General features: G+C 39.3%; 1 protein-coding gene across 1 annotated transcript in view; it reads right to left on the bottom strand.

Annotated features, from left to right (window-relative positions):
* Positions 1–3,436: 3,436 nt before the first annotated feature.
* FAM19A4 (family with sequence similarity 19 (chemokine (C-C motif)-like), member A4) overlaps positions 3,437–18,238 on the bottom strand; it is a 49,806-nt gene continuing 35,004 nt past the window's right edge. The window contains exons 3-5 of the mRNA XM_009996942.1: positions 15,878–16,033; positions 7,956–8,084; positions 3,437–3,549 (exon numbers count right to left, since the gene is read on the bottom strand). Coding sequence (XP_009995244.1) covers positions 3,437–3,549; positions 7,956–8,084; positions 15,878–16,033 — 398 coding nt within the window. The remainder of the gene's footprint in view (positions 3,550–7,955; positions 8,085–15,877; positions 16,034–18,238) is intronic.

Here is an 18,238-nt window from a genome sequence, read left to right as displayed (position 1 = left end):
GACTTAGAGGTATATGGAAAATCAAATAAAATCTATCATGGATTTAACAGAGTTGTAGGATGCAAGAGAAACCTTAAAGAGATTTCTATTAAGTTATTTTATTTTCTAGATAGAGATAATTCAATTAATTTAGTTTAGATAACAAAGCATTTATTATTATACCACAGATATTTCCTTATCTAATGGAAGAAGATAAGGAAGGTGGTAAGGAACTGGCTAAAGAGTGAACAATGACACTTTCTATTCAAAACAAGATAGGATGGAGTTCCTCACCAGTCAGTCTTGATAGTGCTCATTCCTAGTGTGATGTAGCTTTGAAAAAGCCAAAAGCAACATAGGCTGAAGACAGTGAAGTATTTGCAGCAGGGATGGGGAAGTGTTAATGACACTCTGTTAAAACTAGCAAAGGCAGATGTCAAATAAAGTGCATGATTCTGGCAATCTTTGTTCAACAAAAGATTCACCTAAATTGTGAGGGATGCACAGAGGGCTACAAAGATAGGCAGAGAAAAAAGGGAGATTAAGAGGCTATAGATATTTTATGCCTATTGAAATGTCCCCTGGGTGAAGGAAAATGCATCAGGGTCATCCTAATGAGGGAAGAAAAGGACACAGTTAAGATAAAGGCATATTCACGACACGACTCAGTTCAGCTTGGATATTAGAATAATATCTCATCAGAGTGAGTGTTTGCAATAATCCTTACTAGAAATGGGACGGTAAAGCTTTGCCACTTTAAGACCAAGAGGATTACATTCTGAACCAGACTGCAGGAGAGAGTCCTTGCCCAAACAGAGCCTGGACATGATGACTCACAGGTTTTAGCCCCATAAAGGCATAACAGTGGGATGCAAATTGAGGTTTCTGAGAGAATGCAGGTATGCTGCTGACAAAAACTGCTCTTCTAGAACAAGTAGATAAACAAAAACTAAGATATTTACATAGAGAACACACCAAGAATCTGGGATTCTGTTCTACTAACAGAGCTGCTGGCAAAGACTTGAATTTTGCTTCCACTCAGCAGAAGGGCAATGCTGGTGTCAGATGCCAGACAACAGCATTAGAAGAAGCAGCAATCCTCTGAAAAACAGACAGGCATATATTACAGCATTTGTGCAATGAGCCAGAAAAAGCTGTAAATCAAGCCAAGATCATCTGGAACGAGACTGTTTGGAATATAAAAACTTTGTCATGGGATGAGGATCTAGAAAGGCAGGTCATTCATTTGGGTTGTATTTCATAATCCTATGCTATCAAACTTGTGTTGTAGTTTTCCCCTTCCTCAATGGCAGTAAAAACATCTTCCAGGTGGCTGTTGCACAGCACATAACATAGTGTAGTCCTTTTGGATATGTCACATGGCTTTAATGAGAAAGACTTAATTAGAAGTTTTGGCTCTGGTCTCAACTCCACCACAAGTCTGATGTTTGGCCACTGGCAAGTAACTTGTTTTCTTTGTATTTATCTTCAAAAAAGAGAAAAATAATAACTTTTCTCTAAAACTCTTGTTTCTCCACTCAGAACATCTCAGCAATGGTTTTTTACTCTGCCTTTGTAGAGCACGTACCAAAATAAAGAAATAAACACTATTTATGGGCCAACACTGTACAAACAGTAAATGAAAATGATCTTCATGTTGATCTTGTTGAATACATATGCACAGAAACGGTAGAAATAGTAAAGGTAATCTTAAAATTTAATCAGAAAATTGAAACAATGGAAAAATATTAGGAATGTAGACCTCACTAGGGCAAGTACAGTCTATTAACTGTTCAGCTGTCCAAGCACAGAGCTGAAAATCTCTTGTTTACTTATCACTGAGTACAATGACCACTATGATCCCAGCTGTAATCAAATACATAATTGAAAGTGAACTAAAGCAGAGCAACTAAAATGAAAATACATAGGGCCAGATCTTCCCATCACTGACTTCAGTGGAATTACCTGGCTGAATATTCCCACTCACTCTAGCAAACCAAAACCTAACCATTATTACTCTGAACAGCTTCACACTGCTGATTCTTATTTCCCACAAATGACAAAGCTTCTGCACAACAACCTAAATTAGTACAACACACTTAATTTTTTTTTTTTTCCCTTTTCTGTCTATATAAAAATTAGATGTACATTGTTACCCTAATATTTACATAAAGCATAACAACCAATTCAGTAGCTGGGACAGTAAAAGTTCCTCTGCATGACAGCCATCTGCATGGTTGCATTTCAGTCTATTTCAATGCATCTCCAGTCCCAAAATTATGTAATAGGGAAGAAAGTGGCTACAGCTTTATCTCTACTAACTGCTGTTCTATTTCTGAAGCCTGATGACAAAAAACTAACAGGCAAATAAGAAAACCAGTATGAAATGCATCGACAATAATATGGAACAATTATGTGTCACAAAATGTAACCACTTGGAAATTCAGTCTGTCAAGGAACTGGACATTTCATTATTATAATCATTCTAAGCAAGAACTAATTGAAAGTGAAGATTCACTTTTATCTAGATTTTTGCTTAAGAATTTGAAGAATGTTACCTATTAGGATATAACCAAAGTTATGAAAATCCAAACAAATTACCCTCCTTCCAGCAAGCCTTCCACATGCAGCACAAGCATGCTTTCCTTTTTTTGGGGCATCTGAATATTTCTAGCTAATGGCTAAATTCTGTTCCATATCTAGATTCAAAGAGGCAAGGAATATGTATACTTTGTCATTCCCCCAGAGAAAGGATTTATTTTAGAACAAGAAAAGCTATGTCTACTTTCAAATGTTGTGCCTTCCTCCTGTGTTCCTGCCACCACTTATGAATGTAAAAGTTAAACTACCTAGAAGTAAGGAAAGAAATCTAATGGCACAGATAGAACCAAAGTATGCCCTACAATAATTGCTACTGATTTATCAGTTCCATCTTTTCACCTTCATACAACCTTGATAGTTACATCACAGCTGAAAATACACTAAGACATAATTTACTAACAGTGTCCTGTCAACTCACTTAGCATTGGGATCAGCTTTGTATTTTTATGTTGTATTGTATGTGAGAAGTACTTCAGATAAATCCATGGAATCATAGAATCATTTAGGTTGGAAAAGACCTTTAAGATAATCCATGTCCGTTTGCTTTCTATGACCCCTAAGTTACATTCATGATCTAAACTACTGTAAAACAATTTTACATATTTTAGTGTCATTTAGAAAGTCTTATCCTTGATGCACCACAGTTCAGGGGTGTGCTTCTAGGAACTTCTGCCAGGTGTCAGATCCTTGGGAATCCACAATGTATCTCAGGTAGAACCAAATCTCCTTGTTGTTTTTCTTGTGAAATTAAAATGTACAATTCTGTATAGCAAAATCCAGGTTCAGGAACTGCAGCCACAGTGGAAAAGAGCAGAAGATTGTCCTTTTTGCTGACTAATTTTGCAAGATCAAAGAGTCAAGTCAATAGCATCCTCACAAAAGAGTGTCTCTGTGTAACAGCCAAGCAACAGTTGCACTTGCCGTTGTTCTGGTAGTGACCCACAGGCTTATCCTTTGCTACCGGGTTACCTATGAAAGAAGAGGAAAGAGTTACCTATACAGAGGCAAACAAGGGTGGTAACACACACTGTGCTGCTGCAAAGAAACTGTACACATTAATACACCACGAATGAACTTGCCCCAGCCATGCCTCTACACCTTGCACAAAGCAGAATCTATCTGCCAATGTTTACTCTGGCACTGATCAGCAGAAGGGAGATTTGCAGATTTTAAAATGGCCATTTACCATTACATTTGCCACCAACAACTCATAGAAATCTCCCTTTGCTTTATTTTGCTTAGCATCTTTTTCAACACCACTGTCTACAGCACAAATGTATGACTTACATCCCCAAAGATCATTCATGCAAACTGGTACAATTCCCAGTGGGAGGGAGCTGGGAATCAGACAGAACATGGTCTGCAAAGGGGATGAATGGTTCTGGCAGCAGAAGCCATTCCCTGATACCTCCTCCCCCAGGGGACCCCATGTCCTCTTGCCCTTAGAGGCACAGGCACACTCAGCCCGTGGCTCAGGGAGGTGTGTGCAAGCCTCAGTGCACACTCACAGTGCACACTCACAGTGCACAAACCCAGTGAGTTTGGTTACATGGGGAGAAGAGGTGGTAGCAGATTTCCCATCCTGGAAATCAATGAGAATAAGCAGCCTGCAAGTAGGAAAGCTTTGTCAGCTCTGCTCTATAGTGTCTGGAGTGCTACAAAACTTAGCAGACACTCAGCATTGAGAAGTTTTTATTTCCTCCCCTGAGGTAACTGATGTAAGAGGTATGAGCTCTTCAGCTTCTCACATTTTTACTGTCCCACTCAGCTACTAACTACTCACCTAAGTACTGAGTAGCATCAGGAGTCTCCTGTGTTTCATACACTTTAAATTACTTTAATATTTTCACAAAATTAAAAGATAAAGGACTTAAAACTGATTAAAGGGCATTTCCTCTTTCTGTGTATAATTAATCTGTGGAAGTCATTGTCCAAACTAGTACTGATCCCAGGGTCTTAGAAAGCTTTAAAAATTGATTAGAAATTTAAATGGTAATGAGATCATCTTTGCTACATAACATAGAAAAAATATGTAATATGAAATTAATCTCAACTCTCACATTTTAGACATAAGTCACCTATTAAATCAGAAGAATTTAATGTGTGTGTACATTTTCTGTAATTGCCCACAAGGGTTTTGCTGTGTCTTTCTGATTTAAGCATCTCAGCACTGAGGCACAAAGGCTGCTGTACAGTTTGGACTCCTGGTGACAGTCAGATAAGACAGTCCTCTTTATCTGAAGTTTTAATAATGAACAGAATACGTGTCTTTTTACTGAGCTGAGTTTGGACAAACCTTTGGCTCATTTTTAAAAATAAAAACTAAAGTTATATCTTACTTATCTTTTCCTTTAACAAGGGAAACTTTCTTTGCAGTTCCTTCCAGTTCAGTACTGTCTGTGCCACAAGTTCTTGTTTAGAGTCTGGAATTACCATTACTTGTTATATTTGTACAACAACTCTATGTTGGTAGCCAAAGAAAGGCACCCACAAAGGCAGGCAAAATGCCTCCTGTGGGTGCCAGGACAGATTCTGCAGCACAGCTTTTGCTGTCTAGCAAGCAGGCACCTCCATGTAAGCCTGTCATCCAGGACTTCCTTAAGGTACAGGAGACAGAAGGAAGTATCCATGGGAACATTCTTATGGATGAACACAGGTAGGCTGTGAGATCACCCATTTCTCCCCATGTGACTTTTTGGAGAACCCCAAACAACTGAATAATTCCTTGGATGGACATGCCTGCAGCTGGGCACAATGAATCCCACCCACAAAACCTTGGACAAATCATGTCCTTTCTCATTTGCACCAATAAAGAAGACAAATTTCATTCTTTCACACTGATTCTCAAAAGGTACAATACTAAGAGCTTACTACAGGAGTACAACTCAGTGTTAGTATGATGCCACTACTATTGAGCAGATAGGTCTGTTAAACCCCAGCCTCCAATACCAACTCTTCAACATCCACTTCTTAAAAACATAGGTAAATGCATGGAAAAAAAGATTTTATGGGTAAAAATCAAAGTATTTAAAGCATGAAAGCAATTATTTTGCTGAAGTATCCGCACATAAAACACATACAGAAAATAATGGCAGAATTTATAGCAAAGAGTAATTAAAAAGGGAGGGACTGAGGCTGCCTTTTAAGTAAATCTGTCTGTTCCCTTCTTTAATGAGGTCAAACACTAGTTAAAAATCACAACCCTCTTGTGTTGTTTCAATATAAAGCTTCACCACTAACTTTGTAATTTGTACCTACATTTATGTTGTTGCAGTGCCCCAAGATTCCTACCAAAATCAGGCTCTCCCTTATGCTGTTGCTAACCTCATGCACAAGGAAATACAGTCCTCCTACCTTAAAATGTTCAAATCTAAAATAACACAGGACAGCAAAAGGAAAACAAAAGAAAATCAAGAGTTCTCATGTCAGCAGTACAGTAGAATGATTCCCATCTAAGCACAAGTGCCAGGTGTTTGTTTATCCTTTCAATTACATGCCCCTCAAGAAATCTCTGAATGAGATAAAAATCAGTGCAAAATGTATTAGTTCACATCCCAGAAAAGTAGAGGAAGAGTTTAACAAAACAACATTTACACTTGTGTTAACTCACAATGCCCTCTGTTAGACTCACACAAACTCACTAGAGTTGATGAATTTGAACAGGTCTAATTGTAGGCAGGATGATTTGTCCCACTCAAGCTTTATAAAGACATTTCTAAACTCATCAGAATGCATCACCATATCCTGTAGCTTGCTGGTTGCAATATTTGTCATGGATAATAAAATAAATGATCCATGCCAAATTTGCCCTTCTATTTGTAAACTCTCACTGACTCAGGCTGCCCCTTTTCACTGTTAAAGGGCAAGAGTCATGAACACAGGCTACATGATTCATGTGCTCAGTTGACCTCTGTGAACTAAAAGACAACTGTTCATAGGAAAGAAAAGGACTTGATGCCTCAGGCCTTCAGTCATCAACACCAACATAAAACTCTGTCTTCTGCCCTCTAGTATGTTTTCAAGGCATTAAGGATATTTAATCCCAGTTTAGTCTTTTCCAGTAAGGCCCTTTTGGTAAAAAATGCCAGCTCTCTTCTGGTATGTCCAGAGATGAAGTTGTCTTATTCAATATCTAGACTTACTTAACCAGTCTCATCCCTCAGTGTGATGCAACACTACCCCTTATCTATATATGAGGAGTTAGAGGTCAGTGCCTGTGAAAAAATGTAAAGCCTGAGGGTGATGCACAGCTTGCAGTAAGTGCCTGCCCTTTACCTACACTGACTCCAGAAGGTGCAGGTCAAGTTTCAGGTATAGCACCGACCACAGGAGAACAGCAGGACCCAGGCCCACTATAGACTGCATCTTTGGATTTTAGAAATAACATTGATTTGCAGCAATTCCTCTGATCTTAAATACAAGAATGGGGGGGTTTCAGGCTGGTTGGCTTGGTCAGGTTTTTCCAGCAAGCCTGTCATCATGCCGTGTCTGTAGCTGGGCTTTATACCACAAGTATCACACCACAGCTGCCCAAATAATCTGATTTTCTCTTTCATCCAGCAATTAGTACAGTTTTCACTCCTTAGAATAGCTGTTATTAAACATTTGGTGCCAGTATTTGCTTATTAGCTCAGACTGTAACCTAATCAACAACATTCATTCCCAACTAGAAGAGGCTGCAAAGGGAAAAGCTCAGTGTATGTTTTATGTTTGCTACTGCCTGCTAAAGGCTCCAGGTTTATGATATATTTAGCCATGCACTTTGCTATCACTTGTTGAACTTCAATGCACTGAACTCACTTAAGATTGTTAAGCAGACAGAGGACACAATATTGTCACTCTGCTGGCCATTAATTAGGAAATAGGATGGCACAGCAAAGTTGTTAAAAAAAAAAAAAAAGAATGGCTTGTAATTAGAAATTCTCTGAACCAGCCTGATCTCTAGTGGTGCTCAGCATCCCACAGCTCCCACTGACAGGTGGGTTGCAGCACGTTCAACACTGCAGGTTCTCAACATCTTCCAAGACAGGCTGCTGCTTTCAAAAGCTAAAGGTCTTTCCAGTAGCACGGGAATTTAGGTGACACTGGTAAAAACTTTGGATCCATGTCTGCAAACTGAAGCATTCATCCTGCAACACGATTATCCCTCCACGATTATCCCTCTAGCACTGGTCACAATGAAAGAGTTTCTTTGCTTCTAGAAGACTGAAGCAGGGATAGTTCTGACCCAGCATTTCCCTCTGAGAACAACTGCATTAATCACCATTTTCCAAAACCCTGAGGAGTCCAGTACAGGTGCTCACACCTGCAGGTGCAATGCAATGAGCAAGTGCTATCAGCAGACTGCCACCTTCAAATATAGGCCATCTCTGTACTTGCCTTTGTGGTTTTGACTTTATTTCCACTGCTGCAAGACCAACCTGAATAGTCTGGTAGCACTTTACAGTCTTCTCCATCCAAACAGGGGTTCATATGACACCACCACTTCTGCAGGACAATGGAAGCTAGAAAAATAAATAGGAAAGATAAATGGAATACAATCTTCTGGGTTTTTTTAATACTATTTGTTTTAGTAGGAAGGTTGTCTTTGTGCTGTTTGATTGTTTTATTACAAAAGGTTGAAACAAACAGTTATTGCTTTAATAGCTTATCACACTGACTGGTTTTGAGCTAAAAATGTGGCTAAAAAACTTCACCAGCACACAGAAGGGTAAATGTCATATGCAAATGGAGAAGACAGGCAAGCACCACAGACTCCAACATTTGCACTGACCTCTGGAAGAGCCTTTCTGTCCCCACTGATTACAAAGAGGACTTGCCTCCTTTGCTTACGTGCTTCAGGCAAGTGCCTGCTCGGAGGCAGAATGAAACTAAGGATTCTTCTTTAACCTGGATACACATATGTGAGATGGGATGAAGCAATGCTAGTTTCTCCCTTCACTGGGTGAGAAAATAGAATTGCACAGAGATGTAAGCATGGGAGGTCTGTCAGCAAATAGGGCAGATAGGAATGTGGAAACCACTGGCAAGCATTAGATTATTAACTCAAAATTTACTTGCAGTTACACTGCAAGTTTTGAAGCATGTTTTTGGAAGACTAGAGTACTACACCTTAACTGTGCAAATCTCTTAGTTTTCTACCCTTAAGCCAGTTTCCATTAATAAGATCATGCTTATTATTTTTACAAATGTATTAATGACTTTACAAAAATGCTGTTAACAACAGATATACTTTCCCACAAATATCTGGAAACATCTGCATGTATTTCACAGTTTTGCATTGTTCACAGGTTTCATCAAACACCAGAAAATTACTCTGAAATGTATCAGTTCACAATCTTACATAATCTAAATTGGATTTCAAAATAAAATATGGCCTAAAATGTTGATTTAGTTATTCCGCATTATGCTACAATGTGCACAAAATATTAAATTGCATGCTTTAAAAGATACCACATCCAAAAGAGATGAACAAAAATAATTTAGTCTACTCCTTGTAATGCACTTTCTTCCTTTTAATTTCAAGGTAGATTCATACCTCTGCAGCCTTCAAATGAGGGTGATAAGCAGGCAAGCTGACATCAAGACATTGCTGAAATGTTCATTCAATTACTTTTGTCTGCACTTTCACTCTAAGCCCAGGTGAAAAGCACTAGGAAAAATATACTTCTGGGATACCATTTAGGCTTTTATAAACTATTCTTTCAATCTCATAAATTTATAAAATAAATACATTATTTCTTTCACCAGTGGTTTGGATCTTAGCTCATTTGCATTGATGCTGATTGATTGCTGACAAAACAGATTAAACTTTATTGTGCTTCCTAGGAGGTGCGGGATTATCTTCACTCCAAACATATGGTCCAGCCATCAATTTCATCTCTCTGCTACTTCCCAAATTTGTCTTGATCCCTATACCACATTTATTTCAGGTAAACATAAGCAAGTCTAGAAGGCAAATTCAAGAAGACTGAGGGCATGTGCAGAGGACCTCAAGCAACCAGCAGATCCTGGCAGCAAGCAGAGCTGTGCATCAAAGCCAGAGAGTCCCCTGCGAGGCCTGGGCACCACAGTACACAGCTCTGCCCAGTGCTGTTGTGACCCTGGATAGTGAGATGCTGCAACTCTGCCTGCACTCTGACAGGTGAACATGCTTTCATCTATTTAGTGCTATGCTAGAAATCTCAGTTCAACTTCAGATGTTGAAAACCACCTCTCACTCTCCTTCAGGTATCTAGAAGCTCTTGTGCCTCAGTTACCCTAATAACCCCTTAGATTCAACCTTTTTCACACTGCTTTGGGTGCAACCTGGTAACATCACAGAAAATACATCAAACATGGCAAGTTCAACTTATCCACACGACCTGCATCAACCTGCCCCTAGCACCTGATTAAAGCAAAAAAGGCATTAGGTGACTGGTCAAAAAGTGCAGCACAGGAGTGGGTTCACAAAGCATTCTTGACTGATTGTGCCCTTGCAACTTCGTGGTCCATGTGGAACTGAAGATACTGAAACTGCCCCATCATCTCCACCAGTATAATGTTCCATTAAAACAAGCACAGGTGTGAATGGGAAGCATTGATAAGTCAACCTGTAACTCAAACAAGATCCACAAGCTCTTCAATAAATGGCATATTTCACCTTCTCTTCATCTGTTTAGACACTGCCATAGAAAATTACTCCTACTCTGTGGACTGATTTCTGTTCTGTGCAGCTACCTCTCCTTGGAGTGAAGGCAACACTTTGAAACACTTAATACAGATCTCACACCATTAGCTTCCAGCAAAACCACAACTATTTGTGGTAGCAACCCACTAATTCTTACACCTATTTTATGTCTGATTTCTTTGTAGTTGTGAAGTCCACTCTGCTGATCTGTATGTCCTAACTGGCTGTAGCTGTTCGTGTTCAACATGCCCCTGACATTAGTCCATTACATCTCTCCATCAGAGTTTTGGTCTCACCTTCACAGCCAGAGTTCTTTAACTCTTCTTGTCCTTGTAATCATTTCACTCACTGAAAAATAGAATAGCTTCCTCTTCTTTTAAGATTCAGGCACTCTTGGAAAGTTTTCAACAGGTGGCTTTTGTAAGAAATGAGAGCAGCTATTTCACTCTCACACACAATCACCCTCATGAAGGGAGACTGCTTTAGTTTGACATCAGGCAGCTGATTTGCTGGCAATCAGCCAGAAACCAGCCAGAAACCCTGCCAAAAATAAATCTTCTTCTGACTTTACCCCATAGAGAACCTGATTCCATGGAAACAATCAGTTCATAGAGAATAAAGTCAAAATATGTCAAAACATCATCTCATCTTGACTCATATTGTGCCCTCAATTGTGTTTGGTTACATAGTGTCTTACAAACCAATCTGAAACAGGTGAAGAAAGAAACTTCTCCCACTGTCATTTCTTCTGACAAGCAATCTCAGCATGAAACACATACCCTTTGTTTTCTTCCTCTTTCCACCTCTTCTGTTGTGCTTTCTTCTCTTACATTAAAGCACCTATTAGCAACCATCATTTTCTTCCTGTGCAGGTATTGAACGTGCTGCAACCCAGTAACTTTTCAATCTTCTGCCTGAGTAAGCCCAGCCAATTGAACTTCTTCAGTTTTGCACCACAATGCATTTGTCTTTATTAATGCAGTTATTTCCAACAGGTTCAACTTCCTGTGAGTAGGACTAGGCCATGTGACTGCCTTAGGCTTGTCATCATCACTTTCCTGACCCACCAGCTGAAATCCATGCATGATTTTGTCAGGAGAGATTCTGTATTTGCTTTTGGGTCACTGCTGGAAGTGTTGTGGAGTGTCCGGGAAGGTGCACACTTCCCACTGGTGGCTTTGCAGGGAGATGTGGTTTTGAGGTGTGCTGGGTAACTGCCCCTGAGCACTGCACACAATGGCATCTGGCTCATCATCAAATAGCTTCCAAAAAATAACTCTTGTATCTTCAGACGTATTTATTAACCAAATCTTTAGCTGAGTAAAATCATACATTACCTTCCAAGGTAACTGGGAAAACATGAGCTTACATAAGCAGAAACTGTATTAGTCTTGAAAACTCCTCAGGAAATGAAATCAGTTGTGCCTGGCAAATCTCTTTCCAGAAAGCCACAGAAATTCTTGTGAGCTGTAACCCCAGGAATTCCTTGCTAAGGAGATACCACATCAGCTTCTCAGTTACACACATCTGAGATCAGCCTCAGTTGTCCCTCAGGATCTAGATCATGCTGCTTACCCTCTCAAAGTTGACACAATTCTTGTGCTCTTCTAGAATACCCCCAAGTATCCTGAAATACATTTTTAATTACAATAATTGACCAGAGGGCTGTTAACCAGGTTGTTAGGACTCCAAATTACACAGGGTCAGAATTTAAAAATTAAGAAAAAACAAATAAACAAAAAGTTTAATCCCAGTAGATGCTGGTTAGCACCTTCTTTAGTTAACAGTAAGTTAGAAAGTACCTCCCCACCCTGTTTCTTACTAAAAGGAGCAATGTGATACTGATCCACCTCAGCACTAACAATACCAAAATGTTATGCATTATCATAGAATCATAGAATCTTAGGGGCTGGAAGGGACCTCGAAAGATCATCTAGTCCAACCCCCCTGCCAGAGCAGGGTCACCTAGAGCACATCACACAGGAACGCATCCAGGTGGGTTTTGAATGTCTCCAGTGAAGGAGACTCCACAACCTCCCTGGGCAGCCTGTTCCAGGGCTCTGTCATTCTCACAGTAAAAAAATTTTTCCGGATATTCACCTTGAACCTCCTGTGCTCCAATTTACACCCATTACCCCTTGTCCTATCACTGGTCATCACTGAGAAAAGCCTAACTCCATTATGGACCAACTTATTATTTATTTCTAATGTGTTCTTTACTCACAAGCAAATTCATGTTGCCTTTAGTCCAGACAAATACAGGGGCCTTTCCTACTCTGCTGGATTAAGAGTTCCTCCATAACCTTTCATTTCACTATTCATTTTCCTGCCTGTTTCCTGTTTGTTGTTTTTTTTTCCCCTTTGAATACTGACCCAGCATTAGCATCTTTTTAAATTCTCAAGTATCCTGAAATTCATTCAAAAACCATGGGAGGGAAATCTCAACTACTTCTCCTTTTATCTATTTGTTATGTATTGATTTTCTGCTTTCTTGTTTATATATGCTCTCTTCCCTGGAACCCAGATGGGCTTTCAGCTTTGGCCCTACAGAAAATTCTTAAAACAATTCTTTATTCCCATTCACATTTTTTTCCAATTTGAGTGTTTCCTCCTCATAAATTCTAGGACTAATAGAATTGCCTGCACAGAAGATTATTTGGCTAGTGATGATTTACTTACAGGCTTTTAAAGCATTTAGCTAAGATAACTATTTTACAGACAAAATTATTAATGTTTTATCTCCTTGGCAGTAGCTGTTATACAAGCTGGAGGTACTTACTCAAGGATGTTTATTTCCATAAAGAAAATGGGTATAAGCAAAATCTCATGACTGCTTTACATGTAATTTAAGCATTGACAGATGAATGGGTTGACCTTTGCTAAGCAAAATTTTCCACTGCTGCAGTCAAGTAGAATAGTTACAACTCAAGGTAGGGTCCACAGGCTGTGATATGTCCTCTCTGCATATTTAAAAAGTTTCTTTCACACACTCTGCTTTTTTCTGAGTTTAATGGCTCAATTTATCTACAGCAACAGTTCTCAAAGGATCAGACGGGCCTGTGCTTGAAGCTCAAATAACCCCCAAGAAAATGAGGTGTGCATATGTGCAGAAGAACTAGGCTTGGGGTCTTTTTTTGTTTGCCAGTGCTTGTCAGTAGCTTTCACAACCAAGTTCAAATGCACAAATGACAGAGTTCCTTGTTGGATGCATCCAAAGTGCAATTGTAAGTAAGTGTGTTATCGTGGGGAAAAGAGAAACAATATCCTGACCCAAAGATTTCTTAGCCTGTACTCTCATCTAGGCTATAACAAGTGATTTTACTGTGCTTATAAAAATGCTAGGAAGATCTCAGTCTATAATAAACATCAATCTTCACCTTCGTATCCTTCTTTTTAAATGAAGTACCTTGACTTCTCCTACAACCAATATCTAATGCGTCCAAGATTAAAGACGTTGAAGAAATGCAATACCCTCCATAAATGTTAGATAGGCCTCACAGCACAATAAGTATTACTGCACAACATGGAACAGGGCTGATCCATGGCAATCAAGGCACTTAAGACTTTCACTTTCTGTATCTGCAAGATTTAACTAGCTTTTGCTTTCCTTCCTGCAACACTTCAACTCCTTTTCCTTGGAATTCACCCAGACATCTATTATTTCTTCTGTAACACCAAAGTGTTACAGAATCTCCTCCTTAGCACATATCACCAGAACAAATGTCACTTCTACGTGCAGGTGTTTGGCTGAAGAGTCATGCAAACATCCATTCTGACCTGTCTCAAGTAGGGGACCTGTCTGAAATGTTGGTACTGGGAATACTGGTTCTGTCATTAAAACCACTGAGCACTAGCCTACTTCTACCAAGAATTCCAGTAGGTAAAAGCAACTCTCTGTGCATGAGGAAAAATTTTATAGTGTGACACAACAGGTAGGCAGTACTTGCTGGCCACATAATGAATGTGAACTACATTGCTGTATTGTTTTGTCCAAACACAGTTTAGCACATAAGTAATTTGAGAGTTGTCAGTCACTGGAACAAGTTTCCCAGGAAAGCAGTCATGGCATCAGGGCTGTCAGTGCTCAAGGAGCATCTGGACAATGCTCTTAGTCATCTGATTTAATTTTAGGTTGTCCTGCAAGGAGCAGGAAGTTGGTCTCGATGATCTTTATGGGTCTCTTCCAACTTGAGAGATTCTGGTTGTACAATTTGAGGTAGGAACTACAGGTACCAACCACCAGGGACAACTGCTGTCCAGATGTAAATGATAACTACTACTGGATAAGGTCTGAAGTTCAAACAAAATAGTTTAAAGGACTACTAAAAGCCAATTGCTCTATGAAACCTTTTATTTTACTTAGAAAAGCAACACTTTGCTTTGGGCATGTCCTTCCCTTTAAGCTCAGGGCAAAATATAGGCAAATTAAACAGCCCTGCATTCAGTGAAAAGGTGCTGGAAAAGAAAATTAAATGTCTATATAAGACTGAAATATTCAAATTCAAAACAAACTCTTTCTGGTTTCCATGATGTAGAAGTCTACTGAGGGATATGTCTAGAGTGGGAAAAAACATACCTAATTCTGAGGTTAAGGAAAGATAGTTTCTGTGCTGCAGTAACTGAATAACACTGACTGTAGTCCAATATGCTTGCAGAAATAAGCAAAGCATGTTAAAGCATTACCCTAAGGGGTGAGGGGGAATCAAAGGTTTCCACTTTAGAAACCAAAATCCTATATTCATAATATTTTGTCACATTTAATTTCAACTATACCCAAAATAAATACAGCTACTACATTCTTTCAGCAACTATTTGCATTGACAAACTGAATAAAGCTTCTATGGCTTCATGCATTTATATCTTTCTATCATGGAAAGACTTTTTGCACCTTTGCAATCCTTAAGAGAGTTTTTAAAAATGCCTGACTTTTACTAGCTGTGGTTTGTACAAGTATTTCTGCTGTTTGATGTGTCACATAAAAATACAAAGCACTTCTGATTTAACAAGAAATCTACTTAACAAATTGCACAGTTAAAGTTGATTGTGTTCCTGAATTACAAAGTATAAAAAGATGAAGCTCTGGTCTCCAAACTCTGATGTAATTGGGGTTACAATACATGAAATTGAATAGACATGGGGCATCCTTATAGCACTGTTGTCCAGCAATGAGAGCATTAGGCACAAAAGATGGTAAACCATCCATCTAGAGAGCAGTTCTCAAAATCAGATGACCCAGCACAGTATGTACGTCCAGGTTTAGGGGTGCATTTATTACCCAGTGACTTTTTAGACAAGCTACTAAGCCTAAAGACAACTGGAAGGGTTAATAGATAAGCTTGAATCTTTTGGCTTATGCTGCTTACAGACTAGTTTTAAAAGAGAATTATTCTGTGAAAAAAAATTAAGAAGTTTTATTGGCACAGCCACGAAATGGACGAGTACATCTATTAAGAGGATTAATTACACCCAGATTTATGCACAGACTCATTATCATCAATGCACAGAGGTGTTTCCAAAATTAACAAAAGGAAGGATAATGCTTTTGAGGCAGTGGGAAGTCAAACAATCAAGGAGACTAAACTTCTCAAACCATCTTAATGAAGCAGGACTGAGCAGGACACTGCTTACCTTCCACACAGGAGGGCTGAGCCCTTGTGGTCCCAGCCACCTGCCCAGGGAAGCAGGAGCACTTGACTGTTTGTGATCGCTCCTCAATCCGGTTCTTGTTGCAGCACCGATGCACGGCCACCACTTCACATGTCCCTTGCTTGACTTGGTGCTGGCCTAATCATTTGCAGAGACAAGTGATGGGAGAGCAAAACAAAACATCAGTGCATAAAGAAAAAGCCAGTTGGTACAGTCCTACAAGATACTGAATCCTTTAAGCACCAGTTTAAATCCCAAGAAGACTAAGGGGCAAAGTACCTTGTTGGATCTGGCTTATTCCCCAAGTTTGTCCTGTTCTTACCAATAAAAAACAGTTCATCATAATAAGTCAATTTTTCAGTTTAACTTCCCTGTCCCTTCCAAAGCCATAGGGAGAAAAGTAGATTGGGATAGTCAGATGGATTAGACAAGAGGACATGCAGAGACAGAGCACAGTCCTTCCTTCCACTTCCTGTCTTGCATTAGGTTTTATATTTAATTATTTCCCTCCATAAATGGACACAACTGACAGAATTGTATTAAATGCAAGGGAGACTTAAGTAGTGGGGAAACTTTTCAGCATAAAAACTTGTAAGCACTGCTCACTATGCCTGTACTGCAGGTATGCTAAAAACAACATGGGCTAAAGAGCTGTTCAAAACAACAAAACCCAAACCCCAGGTGTATGGATTTCTTTACTTCCCTCCCAGTTCATATTGAAGAAACCTGTGTTAAATACTCTGTCCTATTGTTTTCCTCTCAAGTGCCTTTCCTCACAACTCACTGTCACTTCCTTGCCCCTGCCTTCACATCTTCGCTCCACTGCTCCTTGCATCAAACCACTTTCCTCCACTGGCAAACTTCCTGTCTGCCTTGCCTAAAAAGCCTAAAAAAACTCTTTCTCAGAAACCTCACTTCACAAAACCCTTCTCCTGTTTGTGCAAGTCATTTCCATGCCCTCACTTTCCTGAACAGCCTTCAAGTGCTTCATCTTGCTTTTGTCTGGTCTTATTTAGTGTAGAGCCTTGGATGGCACTTATCAGTGTTTGTAAAGCACCTTGTAAATTAACAGCACTACAGAGCAGGGTGGGTTTTGTAATAACTGAGCTAGACAGAGAGACAATGCCGAGAACAATAAAAATGTTCAACATCAAAGCAGTACAGGCTCCTTGTTTGAGAAGAGAATATAGCGCAGATACTGGTGTGTGCAGTATCAAAGGCACAGCAGACTAAAGAGAAGAAAGGAAGGTGAAGGAGAGCTTCTTCAGAAGCAGACAGTCTTCCAAGTCCTCCAAGCTCTGTTTCAGTTTGCTTTTTTCTCCTACAGGATATTTTACTAATACCAGACACAGGACTTAGAGACACCTTGATGCCTGATGCAATACAGCCAGGCTAATGCCCTTCTAGCTGAAACCTTCCTGAGCAATTAAGTTCACTGTATTTTTTGGGAAGACATTTTTGAGTTGATGAAGCGGGAAATCTTAACCTTCAAAAGAGTTGGCTGTGCAATTTAGGCTCCTAAGGGAGTTGTTTTTGTTTTTGTTTTTTTTTTTAAATAAAAAAAATAAATAATAAAAAAAAAAGGAGAGTATTCAGTTATATATACACATAACTTTTTACAAGGTTGTCTTGGCAATGTTCCTTTGCTGCCTGTGTTTTGGTTTCACGAGTATTTCAAGCTGACTTTTGTTGCCAAATTTGTATTCACAACAACCTCAGTGGAGAAGAGACTATGTACATGCAGCCCTGGAAAGGAAATTTAGTCTTCTGCACTCAACATGTAAAAAGAAATTATATATACAGAGCTGGTTTTGGGGGTTTTTTTCCCCCTGAGGAAAAGGCCACTCTGTACTTTTAAGCAAAATATGCTACAGCAGAAAAATGGTAATACTGGAAAAATGTTGAAGACAGCATAAAAGTATCTTATGTCACCACTACAACAAGTTTATTGGCAGACTGTGAATTTTCATGAAAGTACCAAATACCATATCATAATAAACATGAAAAAAAATTATAAAAGCTACCAGCTTATAGGGCAGTAGCTTCTCTGTAAGTACACATGGAAAACAAATACACAAATAGAGGAATTAATTTGGCCATGCCACTTTGTTCCAAAGTATTGCTCTACAAAACACCTCGTGTGACAATGTTTGGAGATAAGAAGCAGCTGGCCAGAGGTTCTGACAGAAAAGATTTTGTAAAATGAGGTTGCTCATTTAAGAGAGTTTATTTATTTATTAGTTCTACAGCCTGAGTCAAAACTCTTTGGAGTCAACAGGGAAAATTTCCCTTAGTTTTCCAGAGTGCTTACAGGGGTGGTCCTGCACTCACTGGAGTCAACAG

This window comes from Chaetura pelagica, unplaced genomic scaffold, assembly GCF_000747805.2.
Source record: "Chaetura pelagica isolate M959 unplaced genomic scaffold, ChaPel_1.0 scaffold24, whole genome shotgun sequence".
Taxonomy (NCBI): domain Eukaryota; kingdom Metazoa; phylum Chordata; class Aves; order Apodiformes; family Apodidae; genus Chaetura; species Chaetura pelagica.
This window is presented reverse-complemented; position numbering and strand designations above follow the sequence as displayed.